Source organism: Culex pipiens, chromosome 1 (assembly GCF_016801865.2).
Source record: "Culex pipiens pallens isolate TS chromosome 1, TS_CPP_V2, whole genome shotgun sequence".
Lineage (NCBI taxonomy): Eukaryota > Metazoa > Arthropoda > Insecta > Diptera > Culicidae > Culex > Culex pipiens.
In genome coordinates this window covers 1851533-1869185 of record NC_068937.1, presented here as the reverse complement: position 1 = coordinate 1869185, position 17653 = coordinate 1851533, and the positions used below count along the sequence as shown (strand labels likewise).

Here is a 17653-nt window from a genome sequence, read left to right as displayed (position 1 = left end):
ATTTTTTAAAATTAGTGCCCATGTTTGCCCACCTTTGAAAAAAATATTTTTGAAAAGCTGAGAAAATTCTCTATATTTTGCTTTATTGAACTTTGTTGATACGACCCATAGTTGCTGAGATATTGCCATGCAAAGGTTAAAAAACAGGAAAATTGATGTTTTCTAAGTCTCACCCAAACAACCCACCATTTTCTAATGTCGATATCTCAGCAACTAATGGTCCGATTTACAATGTCAAAATATGAAACATTCGTGAAATTTTCCGATCTTTTCGAAAAAAATATTTTCAAAAAATTTAAATCAAGACTAACATTTCAAACGGGCCAAACATTCAATATTACGCCCATTTGAAATGTTATTCTTGATTTAAATTTTTTGAAAATATTTTTTTCGAAAAGATCGGAAAATTTCACGAATGTTTCATGTTTTGACATTGTAAATCGGACCATTAGTTGCTGAGATATCGACATTAGAAAATGGTGGGTTGTTTGGGTGAGACTTAGAAAACATCAATTTTCCTGTTTTTTAACCTTTGCATGGCAATATCTCAGCAACTATGGGTCGTATCAACAAAGTTCAATAAAGCAAAATATAGAGAATTTTCTCAACTTTTCAAAAATATTTTTTTCAAAGGTGGGCAAACATGGGCACTAATTTTAAAAAATGAAAAACTGCGACTATTTTCAAAAAAGTTACCTAAAAATGGCTATAACATGAAAACGGTACACTTTATCAAAAATTCACTAAAGTACTTTTTGATTGCAAATTCGATTTTACATCGAAAAATGAAGTTGAAAAATTTTTGCGACCGATATTTCGATTTTTTGAAAAAATCTGTATTGATTCAAAAAATCATAACTCGGTCAAAGATTTTTTGCCCATTCTGGAAATTTCTGAAAAGTTGGCATTTGATGTCCTCTAAAACATATCAAAAAATAAAAAAAATTAAAAATAGTGTTTTTTTGCAAATCAAGTTTTAGTGACAAAAAGTTAAATAAAAAATCATCAAAAAATTTTTTACCGTGTATAATTTTTTTTCAGTGTAGCCCATAGCCATACCTACAACTTTGCCGAAGACACCAAATCGATAAAAAAATTCCTTGAAAAGATACAGATTTTTGAATTTTCACATATCATTTTTGTATGGACAGCTGCCAAATTTGTATGGAAAATTATATGGACAAACTAATGATGCAAATTGGCTTCTTTGGGCATACCGAAGCCACCAAAAAAGTTTCAGCCGGATTAAAAAATACAGAAAAAAACGCATGACCGAAATCTCAGAGAATTGCTCTATATATTTTAAATGATGATTTGCTTTTGCCCTTTGATTTTTGTACCATTTTTTAGAGAATGTAGATTATAAATTTGGCTTTACGTGGAAAATACTTTCAATTTTGAAAAATCTTGCCGACTTTTCTAACAAATCGTAGAAAAATCTAGCAATAATATTGTTTTATATTTAAAAAATATTTAAAGAAATTCCTTCATCAACACCAACTCTTAGCCACCACCTCCTATCCCCCAAAAATACATAACTATCTCCACCAACACAAGCACTCCCCTCCCAAAAAAAGGACGAGATTCATCTCATCTCTCCAGCAGCATCATCACCATCATCGTTCGTCGGCATCCCTTTTTCGAACGGCAGGAAAAATTTTCAGTGAGCATTTGAGTGTCCGAACGAACGAACGTCTTCTTCCGAGGAAAATTCCACACGAGAACCACCCCTTTGTGACTGTGACTGACGGACTGTGTGTGTTTGTGTTCGCTTTTGGGGCCCTTTTTGGTGTGAATCATTTTGTGAATCAAGTTGGCCAGGAGGAAATTCGTTGTTTTAATTACTGCCGCGAGCGAAAAGCACGGAGGGAAATTAGCAACGACGGCAAGAAGGTGACTTTTTTCTAGGGAGTGGATCAAAGTCCATTCGAGCAGAAGAAAGAGGGTGGTGTTTCAGTTTTTGGGAAGAAAATTTTGCCCCTTCGCTTGGTAGTGTGATAAAAAGGGCCCAGTCAACGGCAACGTTTCTGGAGGGAGCAGGGAGTGTGAAAACGGAGGGGGCTGGCCAAAGCGCCCAAAGTTATGCAATAATTAATGAAACGCTGTAATCTGCACCGGACTAATCTAATTAGTGGCGCTGGGTTTAAACTTTCAATCTAATGCAGTTTCTGTGTCATTTGCCCTGCCCTTCTCCCCTATCGTCCCGTGGTCGACGTCCCGCGAGGGTTGCTTCGTTTATTTGGGGCGAGGTGACATTTAGAGAGACCAAAAGTGTGGTTGCTTATCATTCAAAAGGAAAACACTAAAAAGACACGAAAGTGAAAGCACCAGATCGATATTGCTGGCCATTTTTATGTAACACTTTTAAAATTCCTTCACCAACCAGCAAAAGTAGATGAATAGAGCATAGGCATAGGGGAGAGTGGCCGAAAGGGAAGCAGGAGGAAGCAAGTATACATCTTGCTTTTCCTTTGGGTTTTTCCTTTGTGACAGCACACGAAGAGGAGGACGACGATGAGCCAAGCCCTGTGTGTGATACATGGTCCGCCGCCGCTCCTCAAACACATGTACAGAAGCGGTGTGGTGGCACACGTACGAAAACGTGCGTTCACACATACAGAATTTGAGAGAGAGAGGGAGAGAACGAGAGAGTTCTCATTGTTGGTCAATTGGATTGGTTGGATGTGTGTTTTGATGTTTGTAATCAAAAGGACTGTATTTTGTGTGATAAGGACGATAACAGAATGAGCATTCCTTGAAAATCAAAAAACACGAATCGATGTTGCTTTTTTCTGTTTAAGATAAATTCACATTGCAAGATAAAGCTTCCCCATTTTTTTCTTTGCAAAGTGTTTTTTGAAGGAGCCGCATGGTATCTCTACACTACAACCACGTCTAAACACGGAATTTAATCTTAAATTTTTCAAAAATAAGATCATTTTAGAACTTTTTTTTATCGGAAAAATGCATAATATAACAAAGAAAAACTTTTATTTGAAGATATGACCAAACATCGATTTTTTGACACAATTCTGAGGGAAGATTCAGACTCAGCGTGCAAAATTACATGAAAAAACAGATAGTTGGAATATTTTCAACACTTTCTGTAACTTTTGACCATTTCGTACAAATTGACTTGTCCAAAAATAAAAATGTTTCTTTTTTGGAGCTCTGCAACAAGGTTGTTAACGATAAAATTATCGAGGTTCGATAACGATAACGATAATTCTATCGTTATCGTCGGGACGATAACGATAATCTATCGTTATCATTATTCCGATAATTCTATCTGCGATAATTTTATCCACGATAAAGGACGATAAATGAGATTTAACCCTCTACAACCTAACCCCGCCTCTAAACGGGCTTCGATCTAAAAAATCGCCAAAAATCAATTTTTCAACCAATTTTTAATCTAAAAAAAGCATTGGAAAGAAGAACTCTTAAAATTTTAGAAAATTTATGGTTTGGAAGTTTTATTTGCTTTATGTGAATTTGCCAATGTTTTCAAAAATGTTTGTTTAGGGATCAACTTTGGCTGTGTTTTTTTACTAACATTTCCTATATTTTCAGTAAAAAGAAGTATGCAGTAATTTTTGTAGTGTCCCAGGCTATTCCTCTACGCATTTTTTGCAATTTAAATGGTGATGGTGCCGTTCTATAGCAGAAAATGTGAAAACAAGCAAAAAATAGAAAAAGTGCCTGTAAAACCGTGAAAAAATTAGATAAGCAAAATGTAATTATATAAGGTGGTAGAATAGGTCAAATACTACCAAAAACAAACATATACTAAACAAGATAAATGCAAATTAAAATACTAAAAATAAAACAAGAAAAACATAAAACAAGAGAAGTAAAGTTTTTCGTAGAACAAAAGTTGCTCAAAATGACCTCCTGAACACGGGAAAAGTAGAGGGTTAATATATTTCTAAAATTTAATTAAAACCCACTAAGTTATATTGAATTTTTAAGCTTCCTTCCATAGTAAATATTTTTTTGATAATATGGTAAGTTTCAAAGTATAAATACTTTAAAAAATCACAAAATACCGTATTTTTTTAAAAGTACTGATTATTTTATAATTTACAATATGGGTATTAAACGATTCGAAATATTGCATCCATTTTCACTGTTTTAGAGTTTTTTGAATGAAATACTGAAATTTTCACAAAATACCGTATTTTCTCAAATTATATTTAATATATTTCTAAAATACTCAATTTTTTTTATAATACGCATTATGGGTATCAAACGAATCAAAATTTTGCATGCATTTTCACAACTTTAGAGTTTTTTGAATGAAATACTAAAATTTTCACATAATACCGTATTTTCCCGAAAATATTCAAATTTTTAAAATTCTCAATACGGGTATCAAAGGATTCGAAATTTTGCATGTATTTTTGTTTTAGAGTTTTTTGAATGAAATACTGAAATTTTCACAAAATACCGTATTTTCTCGAAAATACGAAAAATTTTACAATTCGCAATATGGGTATCAAATGATTCGAAAATTTGCATGCATTTTCACTGTTATAGAGTTTTTTTTAAATGAAATACTCAAATTTTCACAAAATACCGCATTTTCTTGAAAATACTATAATTTTTATGATTCGCAATATGGGTATAAAACGTGGTATAAAACGACTTGAAATTTTGCATGCATTTTCACTGCTGGGTTTGTTGAATGAAATACTAAAATTTTCACAAAATATCGTACATATTGTCTCGAAAATACTCATTTTTTTATAATTCGCAATATGTGTATCAAACAATTTGAAATTTTGGATGTATTTTAACTGTTTTAAAGTTTTTTTGAATAAAATACTCAAATTTTCACAAACTTATTGCAAATCATGAAAATTTGAGTACATACAAAAAATACGGTATTTTGTAAAAATTTGGGTATTTCATTCAAAAAACTCTAGAACAATGAAAATGCATGCAAATTTTCGAATCATTTGATATCCATATTGCGAATTATAAAATTTTTAGTATTTTCGAAAAAAATACGGTATTTTGTGAAAATTTTAGTATTTCATTCAAAAAAAACTCTAGAACAGTGAAAATGCATGCAAATTTTTGAATCACTTGATACCTAATTATAAAATGTTTAGTTTTTTCGAGAAAATACGGTATTTTGTGTAAATTTCAGTATTTCATTCAAAAAAACTCTAAAACATTCAAAATACATGCAAAATTTCAAATCGTTTGATACCCATATTGCGAATTATATTTTTTTAGTATTTTCGAGATAATACGATATTTTGTGAAAATTTTTGTGAATTATAAAACTTCAAAAATAAAAAAGTTAAAAAATTAAAATTACAGGCCACGGTTTCAACATTTTAATGACAAAAGTGTTTTAAAATGTATTATACCCTTGTCCAGTTGTTTTGCAATCATTAGTTTCCAAAATATCAAAATATTGATGAAATTTTTATTTTTTGCGAAAAAAAAAAGTTTTTGCATTGGTGAACATTATAATTTCATAAGAATTCAAAATATTTTTAAACGAGTCCAAACATGCTAAATATAATTATCAATACAGAAAAATGCATTTTGATTTTTTTTTTAAGTTGGTTAGACTTTTATTTTCATGACAATTTTGAAGTTTTTTGAAAAAAAAAATGTTTTGCCTTGTTTTTCGGACTAATTTTGAGGGGGGTGAAAAGAGGTCAAAAAGATCAGGGGGCAAAAAAAAAAAATAATCAACTGAAACAATCTGAAATGCATTTTTCTGCATTAAAAATCCAATTTAGCATGTTTTAGCTCGTTTGAAAATATTATAAACTTTTATGAAATTACAATTTTAACACACCGAAATTTTTATTTTTCTCACAATAAATATTTTCTTAGAATAGGTGTATAATGTATTTTAAAACACTTTGTTAGTTCAAATGTTAAAACCGTGTAATTATTTTTTTTACTTTTTTATTTGTTTATTGTATTGTAAAGCAAAGTATCAAAGTATACCTAATAGATGGTTAATTACCATAGTGAGCAATTCTCTACGAAATCGGTCTTTTTTCTTCAATTTTAATTTTTGTATTTTTTAAACCGACTGAAACTTTTTTGGTGCTTTCGGTATGCCCAAAGAAGCCATTTTGCATCATTAGTTTGTCCATATAATTTTCCATACAAATTTCGCAGCTGTCCATACAAAAATGATGTATAAAAATTCAAAAATCTGTATCTTTTGAAGGAATTTTTTGATCGATTTGGTGTCTTCGGCAAAGTTGTAGGTATGGATACGGACTACACTGGAAAAAAAAATGATACACGGTAAAAAATATTTGGTGATTTTTTATTTAATTTTTTATCACTAAAATTTGATTTGCAAAAAAACACTATTTTTATTTTTTTTTATTTTTTGATATGTTTAAGAGGCCATAAAATGCCAACTTTTCAGAAATTTCCAGAATGGGCAAAACTAACATTTTAAAAGGGCGTAATATTGAATGTTTGGCCCTTTTGAAATGTTAGTCTTGATTTGAAAATTTTGAAATTATTGTTTTCGAAAAGATCGGAAAATTTCACAAATGTTTCATATATTAACATTGAAAATCGGACCATTAGTTGCTGAGATATCGACATTAAAAAATGGTGGGCTGTTTGGGTGAGACTTAGAAAACATCAATTTTCATGTTTTTAAACCTTTGCATTGCAATATCTCAGCAAATAACGGTCGTATCAACAAAGTCCGAAGAAGCAAAATATCGAGAATTTTCTCAACTTTTTAAAAATATTTTTTTCAAAAGTGTGCAAACATGTGCACTAATTAAAAAAAAATAAAAACTGCGACTATTTTCAAAAAAGTCACCTAAATATGGATTTAACTTGAAAACGGTGCACTTTGTCAAAATTTTACTAAAGTACTTTTTGATTGCAAATTTGATTTTACATCGAAAAATGAAGTTGAAAAAATTTTGCGACCAATATTTCGATTTTTTTAAAAAATCAGTATTGATTAAAAAATTCATAACTCGGTCAATGATTTTTTGCCCATTCTGGAAATTTCTGAAAAGTTGGCATTTTATGGCCTCTTAAACATATAAAAAAAAATAAAAATAGTGTTTTTTTGCAAATAAAATTTTTGTGATAAAAAATTAAATAAAAAATCACCAAATTTTTTTTACCGTGTATCATTTTTTTTCCAGTGTAGTCCGTATCCATACCTACAACTTTGCCGAAGACACCAAATCGATCAAAAAATTCCTTCAAAAGATACAGATTTTTGAATTTTCATACATCATTTTTGTATGGACAGCTGCGAAATTTGTATGGAAAATTCTATGGACAAACTAATGATGCAAAATGGCTTCTTTGGGTATACCGAAGGCACCAAAAAAGTTTCAGTCAAATTAAAAAATACAAAAAAAAAATCGAATGACCGAAATCCTAGAGAACTGCTCTAGTGTCAAAATGTTTCGAAATTCCCATTTTCGATAGTAGCACAATTTTAATAATGTTATAAACAATATTGCGATCTCTTTGCTTCAAAATGTTGAAGGCTGGGCTTGAAATTTCTATTTTTTCACAAATGATGTGGATTATGTAGTAACCGTTATCCAACCTTCCTCCAGACACTGTTGGAAATGTGTCTCATCAAGTCGTTCCAATCGATGAAATTGAATTTTACCTCATTTCCGGCCATAAAACCAAAGCTCAAATTTCGTGTATTAATACTATATGGAATGGTTTTAGGAAACCAAACGTCTCCATGGATTATATCTTAGACAGTGAGACTTCAACTCGAAATTATTATTATTGCTTTCGGCTGGATATTAACTAAAATTTATTTTCTGGCAATTGGAACGGCTCTCGAGAGCTCAACTTATACAATGTCTTACAAAAGATCAGAATTTTTGTATATTTATTTTCAAAATAATTAGCTGCGTAATTTTGCATATCTGTATAGACTTGATAAACAATTTTTTTCCTGCCTTTAAATCCTAGGAATAATAGAAAAGACCATGCGACTGCCTTGTCAAGGTTTTTTTTTAAATTTAAAACATGTATAAAAAATATTAAAAATTATGGCTAGCCCTTTATCGCAAATATAATTGTCCCAAAGTGTCCTCCACACCGAGGAACCAACAACGGCTAGCCCATAGAAAATATACTAACCAATATAGATAGCTGCTATATCGCTGATGCCTGGCTACTTCATTCATAAATTATAGGTGTTGCTTTAACGACAGCCCCATCACGACCCGCAGCCTCTTCTATTCTGCCCCGCCTCATACGGAGAATATTTCCCTCACCCTCCCGAAAAACGAGGCCAGGACAGGATTTCGGTGTGGCAGCACCTTTCAAAGCCCCATCCAATATTAATGGTCCACCAGGGCCGAGTGTCATCGGAACATCCTCCTCCTCTCCTGCTTCCCCACTTTGGAAAACCGTTTACTCTCCATTTCTTTCCCCCAACCAGAATTGGCCACACTCAGGAGGAAGACGTGTACATTCGATGAGAGATGAATGTTGTGCGAGGAACGATTCCAGCATCTTTTATGTATAAGTGATACCCAAGGGTAGGATTTGAGAAGGGCGTAATCAATATTTACAATTGAAACCAATTTAAGGTGGTATTACATTGTAGGAGTCTTTATTTTTGTAAATTTGTCAAAAAAGATTTTTTTAACTCGTCAAAACCGTGTTTTGACACGTTTTCAAACAAAATTACCCACAGTAAAAAATTTGATTTAAATTTTGTTTGACTCTAAACCCTTTTCAAACACCACTCTCGAATATTATGGAAGTTGGTCTCGTAATCGATCTCTCCACCGGTGTCCTTTTTCCGTTCCGTGCCACTCTTGACCAGAGAGCTACGACAGTCTCAAACGGGGACAGTAATGTGACTTTTTTTTCGGAAACATGATTCTCTTACTTCAACCTCCCCCTTTTTCCCACCAACTGCTGTGCGAAAAATTTTGTTTGAAAAGTTGTTTTCATTGTTTGATTTATGTCCTCGGTCCTCCTCCCGGAATCTTTTCTTTTTCGCCGTTCGTTTCTTAAAGGAAGAAGAAGCACAGTGTGGTACACTTTGTGTAGGGGTGGAGGGTGGAGCAGCGCGGTACTTTACAAAAATGGGCGGGTGGAAAACAAGTCGAAAATAAAGAAAAAAGAACCCGACTTCAATTATTCATGGGAACCAGCCATGGCATGACGAAAAACAGTTTTCTTCGTGTTTTGTCGTCCCATTTGTTTTTTAGTTTGTTGGCAAAGTGATGTGTTGGCGGGAGGAGGGAGGGGTAACAAATTGAATTGAGTTGTTTATTGGCGAAAGTTATCTAATAATTTCACGCTACCTGGTACATACAATGTGGCCTGTCGAAGGCGGCGACAACTTTTTAGGCAAGAAATTATCGCACCGCAAACTGCCAACTTGGGTGGAGTAATATAAATTTTTGAGGGGGATCATTTGGCAATTTTCGGGAAAATTTATTGGCATTTTATCGTTTATTAGAATTTTGAACGAAGATGACTTCTATTTGAATTAAAAAGTTTGTGATTGTATGACAAGAAGTCGACCAGAGGACACGTTGAAAAATCATTAATTCAGGACAAATTCGAAGTATATTCGAAGTATAGTCGATTGGTTATCACCAGCCTTAGCACAAATTCATACAAGTTGGAAAAGCATTAATTTAGGTCAAAATCATGATATATTTTCAATTCTAAGTCTATTGCTCAATACCATGCTAAGCACAAATTCAAACAAATTGAAAAATCGGTACTTCAGATCAAAATCAATGTGCATTTTCAATTTCAAGTCGATTGGTCACCACCAGCTAGAGCACAAATTTAAGCAAGTTAAAAAATCATAAATTCAGGTCAAAATCAAAGTGTATTTTTAATTTCAAGTCGATTGGTCACAAGCAACTCAAGCACAAATTCTTAAAAGCTGTAAAATCATTACTTTAGATCAAAATCATAATATACTTTCAATTTAAAGTCGATTGATCACCACTACCTAAGCACAAATTCATACAAGTTGAAAAATCATTAATTCACGTCGAAATCAAAGTGTATTTCCAATTTCAAGTCGATTGGTCATAAGCAGCTCAAGCACAAATTCTTAAAAGCTGGAAAATCATTACTTTAGATCAACATCATAATATATTTTCGATTTAGAGTCGATTGGTCATAACTAGCCTGAGCACAAATTCGAACAAGTTGAAAAATCAAGAATTTAGGTCATGTTCATAAGGGACCATCCATAAACCACGTGGACACTTTAGGGGGGGGGGGGGGGGTATGGCGGTTGTCCACGATCCATACAAAAAATATTTTTTTTGTATGGACAATTGTCCACGAGGGGGGGGGGGGTTACAGATTCCCAAAAAAGTGTCCACGTGGTTTGTGGATGGTCCCTAATATGTTTTCAATTTCATGTCGATTGGTCATCACCAGCCTAAGCACTAATTCATACAAGTTAAAAAATCTTTATTTCAGGTCGATATCAAAGTGTTTTTCCAATTTCAAGTCGATTGGTCATAAGCAGCTCAAGCACAAATTCTTACACGCTGAAAAAGCATTGCTTTAGATCAAAATCATAATATATTTTCGATTTAAAGTCGATTGGTCATCACTAGCCTGAGCACAAATTCGAACAAGTTGAAAAATCAAGAATTCAGGTCATGTTCATAATATATTTTCAATTTCATGTTGATTGGTCATCACCAGCCTAAGCACAAATTCATACAAGTTGAAAAATCATTAATTCAGGTCGAAATCAAAGTGTATTTTCAATTTCAAGTCGATTGGTCATAAGCAGCTCAAGCACAAATTCTTACAAGTTGAAAAATCATTACTTTAGATCAAAATCATAATATATTTTCAATTTAAAGTCGATTGGTCATCACTAGCCTGAGCACAAATTAAAACAAACTGAAAAATCTTAAATTCAGGTCTAATTCGTAATATATTATCAATTTTAGGTCAATCGGTCATCACCAGTCTCAGCACTAATTCATACAAGTTTAAAAAAATCACCTAAAGTTATTTGTAAACGCCAACAATATCATTGTTTGGATGGTTTATTTAGAATTATTTTTATCTTCTTATATGTTGGAACACGACACCCTCTTTCAATGGAGCCGCATGGTTGCTCAAGTGACAAACCCTCCTAAATCAAGAGTTCTAAATGCACACTGCGTACTCTATTCACAACCCCCAATGTCGTCTATTGTTTTCTATTATGCAGGATGTAATTATAATCGCTCCCGGTCTACCATTATTGTAATGCACCAATCCGCAAAACGCAGACGAAGAAGAAGAACAAAAGTGGAACCGACTTTTCGACGTCGTCGGTGAATCATTGATGAGGACCTAAGTGAGAAAGCTCCCGCCCAAACAAAAGAAGACGAAAAAGAAGAAGAAAAATTCACCCTCGAAAGAAGCCTAAGAACAAGAAGAAAAAACGCCTAATTGCCATCGCGATGAAGAAGATTCCGCCCACCTCGGGCGAGACGCTGCGAGCGTGGCTGTTGTCGGCCCTCGTGGTCCACGGAGCGGTCGCCGGTAATCCGGACGCGAAACGCCTCTACGACGACCTGCTCAGCAACTACAACAAGCTGGTCCGGCCCGTGGTGAACACGTCGGACGTGCTACGGGTCTGCATCAAGCTCAAGCTGTCCCAGCTGATCGATGTGGTGAGTAATTTCCGGTTTATTTCTTTTTATTGCTTGAGTTTGTTTTTGCGTGTATTTTACCCATTAACGAAAGGGAGTCATCAATCTTATCTTTGACATTTCCGATATTTGAAGAAAGAGTTGGAATTGGCTAAACAAAACTTGGTAAAAGCATCGAAAACAACAATTTAATGGTTTGAAACTCACCACTGCAAATTTGAACTCACCACAAGCGTTTGACAGTTCTCAAAAAGATTGTTTCGAAGATTGACGTCAGCTAAACTAATCAAAAAGTTCTTCATTTTGGATTAGAACAGTCTCAGGAGATTCGCCACCCTGAAAAAAAAAATATTTACCCACTTACATCAGGGCATAATCGATCTTTAGGTAAAACATATGCGGGAACACACCATAATGAAGGACCATCGAGATAAAAGGCACGAATCAACAAAAAAGGGCAACGTGCCTCGTTCTTCTTGCCGACAGGAGTGAAATTACATCGAGATAAGGCAAACTTTTTTGAGATTACATAATTTCGATACTGTGCCCCTTCTGCGGACCTTTTTCGGTGAGGAGTTTGGCAATAAAAAAAGGAACATCAAAGCCGAAAACGTTATGAATTTGTCTGGGTTATGAAATCCAATAAAAATGGAACGGATTTTTGATCAAAAGGCAGAAATTTCGAAACTGATTGGAGGCAGATTGAAATAAAGTTAAAGTGCTCCGTCTTGAACATTTGAGTCTGTGGTCAAAGTGACGCGTTTTACCTTAATCTTAAAGGGAAACGATGATTCTTGCCAAAATTATTGCAAAAATATTATTTTTGTCTGCTAGATTTTGTTATAATTTTAATAGAAAGTGAGTTACGAATTCCAAAATTCTAAAAAATTTAAATTTCTCAAATTATGATATTTTCAAAACAGTTAAATAATTCAATTCTAAACTTATAAATTATACAATTCTTTAACTTTTAAAAATTCAAACATAACAAAATTTAAAAAAAAAATAAATTAACCCACAAAATTGACAAAATTTACAAAATACAAAATTGACAAAATTGACACAATTGACAAAATTGACAAAATTGACCAAATTGACAAAATTGACAAAATTGACAAAATTGACAAAATTGACAAAATTGACAAAATTGACAAAATTGACAAAGTTGACAAAATTGACAAAATTGACAAAATTGACCAAATTGACAAAATTGACAAAATTGACAAAATTGACAAAATTGACAAAACTGACCAAATTGACCAAATTACCAAATTGACAAAATTGACAAAATTGACAAAATTGACAAAATTGACAAAATTGACAAAATTGACAAAATTGACAAAATTGACAAAATTGACAAAATTGACAAAATTGACAAAACTGACAAAATTGACAAAATTGACAAAATTGACAAAATTGACAAAATTTACAAAATTTAAATAATTTACAAAATTTACAAAATTTACAAAATTTACAAAATTTACAAAATTTACAAAATTTACAAAATTTACAAAATTTACAAAATTTACAAAATTTACAAAATTTACAAAATTTACAAAATTTACAAAATTTACAAAATTTACAAAATTTACAAAATTTACAAAATTTACAAAATTTACAAAATTTACAAAATTTACAAAAATTTACAAAATTTACAAAATTTACAAAATTTACAAAATTTACAAAATTTACAAAATTTACAAAATTTACAAAATTTACAAAATTTACAAAATTTACAAAATTTACAAAATTTACAAAATTTACAAAATTTACAAAATTTACAAAATTTACAAAATTTACAAAATTTACAAAATTTACAAAATTTACAAAATTTACAAAATTTACAAAATTTACAAAATTTACAAAATTTACAAAATTTACAAAATTTACAAAATTTACAAAATTTACAAAATTTACAAAATTTACAAAATTTACAAAATTTACAAAATTTACAAAATTTACAAAATTTACAAAATTTACAAAATTTACAAAATTTACAAAATTTACAAAATTTACAAAATTTACAAAATTTACAAAATTTACAAAATTTACAAAATTTACAAAATTTACAAAATTTACAAAATTTACAAAATTTACAAAATTTACAAAATTTACAAAATTTACAAAATTTACAAAATTTACAAAATTTACAAAATTTACAAAATTTACAAAATTGTCAAAATTTACAAAATTTACAAAATTTACAAAATTTACAAAATTTACAAAATTTACAAAATTTACAAAATTTACAAAATTTACCAAATTGACCAAATTGAGCAAATTAAGAAAATTGACAAAATTGACCAAATTGACAAAATTTACCGAATTGACTTAATTGACAAAATTTACAAAATTCACAAAATTTACAAAATTTACAATTTTTTTAAAATTTACAAAATTGACAAATTTAACATTTTTAATATTCTGTTTTTTTCAATAATTTTTTTTTAATTAACAAACTTCAAAAAATTTGCCAACGTTTTGAACCAAATTAAAGGCAGATTGAGTAAAACTAAAGTGCTTCGTCTTGAACATTTTAGTCTGTGGCTTAACTGACAAGTAAAAAAGCACAGCAAAATGACGCGTGTTATCTTCATTTTAAGGGGAAGTGATGTTACTTGCCAAAAATTTTAATATTTTCAAAATGATTTAATTCTACAATTCTAAAATTCACTACTTCTAAAATCCTGTAAAAATTCTAAAATATATCAATTCATAATTTTCTCTTTTCAAAATTCACTATTCTGCCCACCATTGAAAAAACGGCTAATATCCACTTTTGGCAAAAACGAGATACAGTCGACTCTCTGGCTGTCGATCTTCTCGATATCAATAATTCTCCATCTATCGATGAATTCTTCAGTCCCTTCAATCTGCATACTTCAATTATCTTCATTCCTCGATATTTTCCCTTGCTTGAAGGATCTCTTCCTCGACGGTCCCTTGGATTCTGTTTGCTTTAAAAATCTCTTCCGGTTGTCAATAATTTCACTTTCTCATGGCTTGCATAGACATTTTCCTTGCCGAAACGAAGCTTTGAAGGGTGTTTGACATTAGTTTGTTTTTGTTTGATGGACGTTGCCATGATTCTCTCCCATAGCTGGGTATCAAGAAAAAAATATTTTCAATCGAGTCTTCATTTTGCATCGTTCTGTAAACTGATGATTCTCTTCCTCGACGGTCCCTTGGATATTGACAACCAGAGAGTCGACTGTATTAGCACCAGGTGGTAGAGGATGTTCCAACGCATCTTCTGGAACTTGAAGTTCACTGAAATAGTGTTTAGACTTGGCTGCCGATGCGAAAAACCAAACGGCTATTATGCCACTCTTATGGGAAATTGCCTTGACAGAGATTTTGTGACAAACACTAAAACGCGTTTTTCTCGGAATACTTGATTTGGCATAATAGCCGAATTTTCAATTATGGGCAGTATTAAACTAACTTTTTATGAACCAAACTAAATGACTGCATATAGAACATTTTAGTCTGAGGTCCAACTGACAAGTAAACAAAGCGCAACAAAGTGACGCGTTTCACCTTAATTTTAAGGAGAAATGATGTTTCTTTCCAAAATTCTTACTAGATTTTATGCTTAGTTCAAAAGGAAGTGAGTTCTTAAATTATATTTTTTTACAAATTAACTCTTTAATTCTAATCCTATTAAATTTCATTAATATTTAAAACTTCTAGTATATTGAAATTCATTTTTTTTAATTCAAAAATGTTAAAACTTCTATAATTCTTGCCAAGAATTTCGAACCAGATTGCAAGAAGATTGCAATTAAGTTAAAACGCTCCGTCTTGCACATTAGAGTCTGTGGTCCAACTGACATGTAAACAAAGCAAAACAAGGTGACGCGTTTCTCCTTAATCTTAAGGGGAAACGATGTTACGTGCCAAAATGTGCAAAACTATACTTTTTTGCTAACTAGATTCAGTGCTTAATTCAAAAAGCGAATTTTATTTGCTTCTGTACATCATCATTTTCGTTTGCAGTACAGCTACTTTGCCTTCTGCAACATGTTATTTTGCTGAGTGGACTCGACGTCGAGTCGAGCGCTCTTAAGATCACTGAATTTCCATAGCAATCTTCCAGCTGTCTGCCATAATTCTTTCTAGTGGTGCAGAGGAGGACACACTAGAACTTCCATCTTCCAGATTACAACACACACACACTCACTCTTTCAGACCACGTGAGATTGCATGCATGATAATAAAACGTTTTATGGTAGCGTCACTGCCGTGCCATCTTGTGACAGAGGTTCAACCTCAGTTCGAAAAAGCGAACTGTTTGCCGACTTGAGCATTGTTGAACTTTTCAATAGCTTCGGCAAATCCACAAGAATAAAGTTAAACGAAAGCTGGGGGGATTACCGAGAGGAAACTTTCCGGATTTTCCCAACCGAACCGTCGTCCCAGAGAGTCTTTAAAGTTTCAAACCCCCTTTAACACGGCAAACCACTAAAAGCCACCTACCTATAGGAGCTACACATAGCCTATGATGGGTAAATATCACCATCATTGTGTCTATCCTATGGAACCCAGAAGTGCATGCAACCCGTCGTCATCGTCACGGGGTAACGGTAGAACAATCACGGGGACCGTTCCGAATGGGCCCGGAGAGTGGCGTTTAAATATTCATAGGTTGCCACCACCAACCTGGAAACCATCCAACCACTCGCCGACCATAGACTCTCTCTCGCTCGGTGGTGGTCGTCATCGTCGTACCGGTTCGGTTATTATAGTTCCACTCTACAGGCATGTCCTCCACCGCACACTGTGCAGGAATGTGTAGGGGTTGATACCGTGCATGGAACGCAACTGGAACGCAAACTTATGACAGCTGGAACGCAAATTAGACGCTGATGAAACGCAATTCGCAAACGTTAGAAAAACGCAACTTTAAAAACACAGGTCAAAACGCAACATAGGAACGCTATGAAACGCAAACTATGTTTGAGCGAAACGCAAAAGGAACGCAAACTCTGTGTCGAAGAAACGCAATCTCAGCTTGAAACGCAAACTTCAAAGCGACCCCAACCTACGGCTTATCAAAGCAACCGCAGCGGCATTCACTGACTACTGTCTCCTCACACGTGTACTCTCCATATTCTAGAGACCACATCACGGTTTATGATAAAAGCCACATCCAGCCAAGATGGTTCGCGTACATGGGTGGATGGGAATAAGTGCACTAAAGCAGCATATGCAAAAAGACAAAATTGAATATATATATACGCGCAATACGGTGACTTCCTAACTTCCTACTACTACTGGTAGCAGGTAGTGAGTGAACTTATCGATGGGTTCGTAACAGGTCCCGCAAGGAGAACGATATGAATTTGTAATCATATTTGAAAGAGCTCGGGTTGAAATCAGTGCTCCGCGAAAATCTTGAGTGTGGTTTAATGCTTCACTAGCGATTTGGGAGGATGTTGAAGTTTTGCTTTAGGCAAATTTACTGCGGGGTTTGTTATTGTGATAGAGGAAATCTATCAATTTAAATTGAATAGAGGAGTGTCTTGCCCCTCGATTGCGTTGCTTGTCAAACTGACGTTTTGCTTGCAAACTGAAATTTTGCATCTGACTGAAGGATATTAAAATCAAATTAAAGTGATCCGTCTTGAACATTTGAGTCTGTGGTCCAACTGCCAAGTAAAAAATGCACAACAAACGTGTCACCTTAATTTTAAAGGGAAACGATGTTCTGTGCCATAATGACTGCAATAATCTGTTTTTGTTTACTAGATCGAACAAAAAAAGTTATATACTAATTCTCAATTTCTAAAATATTAAATTATGTCATTCTAGAATTTTCAAATTTAAATTTCTTGACCATCCAGATTTTAAAATTCCAAAATTTTAAAAAAATTACTAATATTCTAAAATACTAAAATACAAAAATACAAAAATACAAAAATACTAAAATACTAAAATACTAAAATACTAAAATACTAAAATACTAAAATACTAAAATACTAAAATACTAAAATACTAAAATACTAAAATACTAA

General features: G+C 32.7%; 1 protein-coding gene across 3 annotated transcripts in view; it reads left to right on the top strand.

Moving 5' to 3' along the window:
- The first annotated feature begins 1654 nt into the window (after positions 1-1654).
- Positions 1655-17653, top strand: part of LOC120415036 (acetylcholine receptor subunit alpha-like) — a 36648-nt gene continuing 20649 nt past the window's right edge. For 2 of the 3 annotated variants that reach the window (XM_039576405.2, XM_039576404.2), the window contains exons 1-2: positions 1655-1893; positions 11210-11657. In XM_039576405.2, the coding sequence (XP_039432339.1) occupies positions 11445-11657 (213 nt within the window). In that variant the 5' untranslated portion in view covers positions 1655-1893; positions 11210-11444. The remainder of the gene's footprint in view (positions 1894-11209; positions 11658-17653) is intronic. The other variant, XM_039576406.2, reaches the window with a different exon arrangement.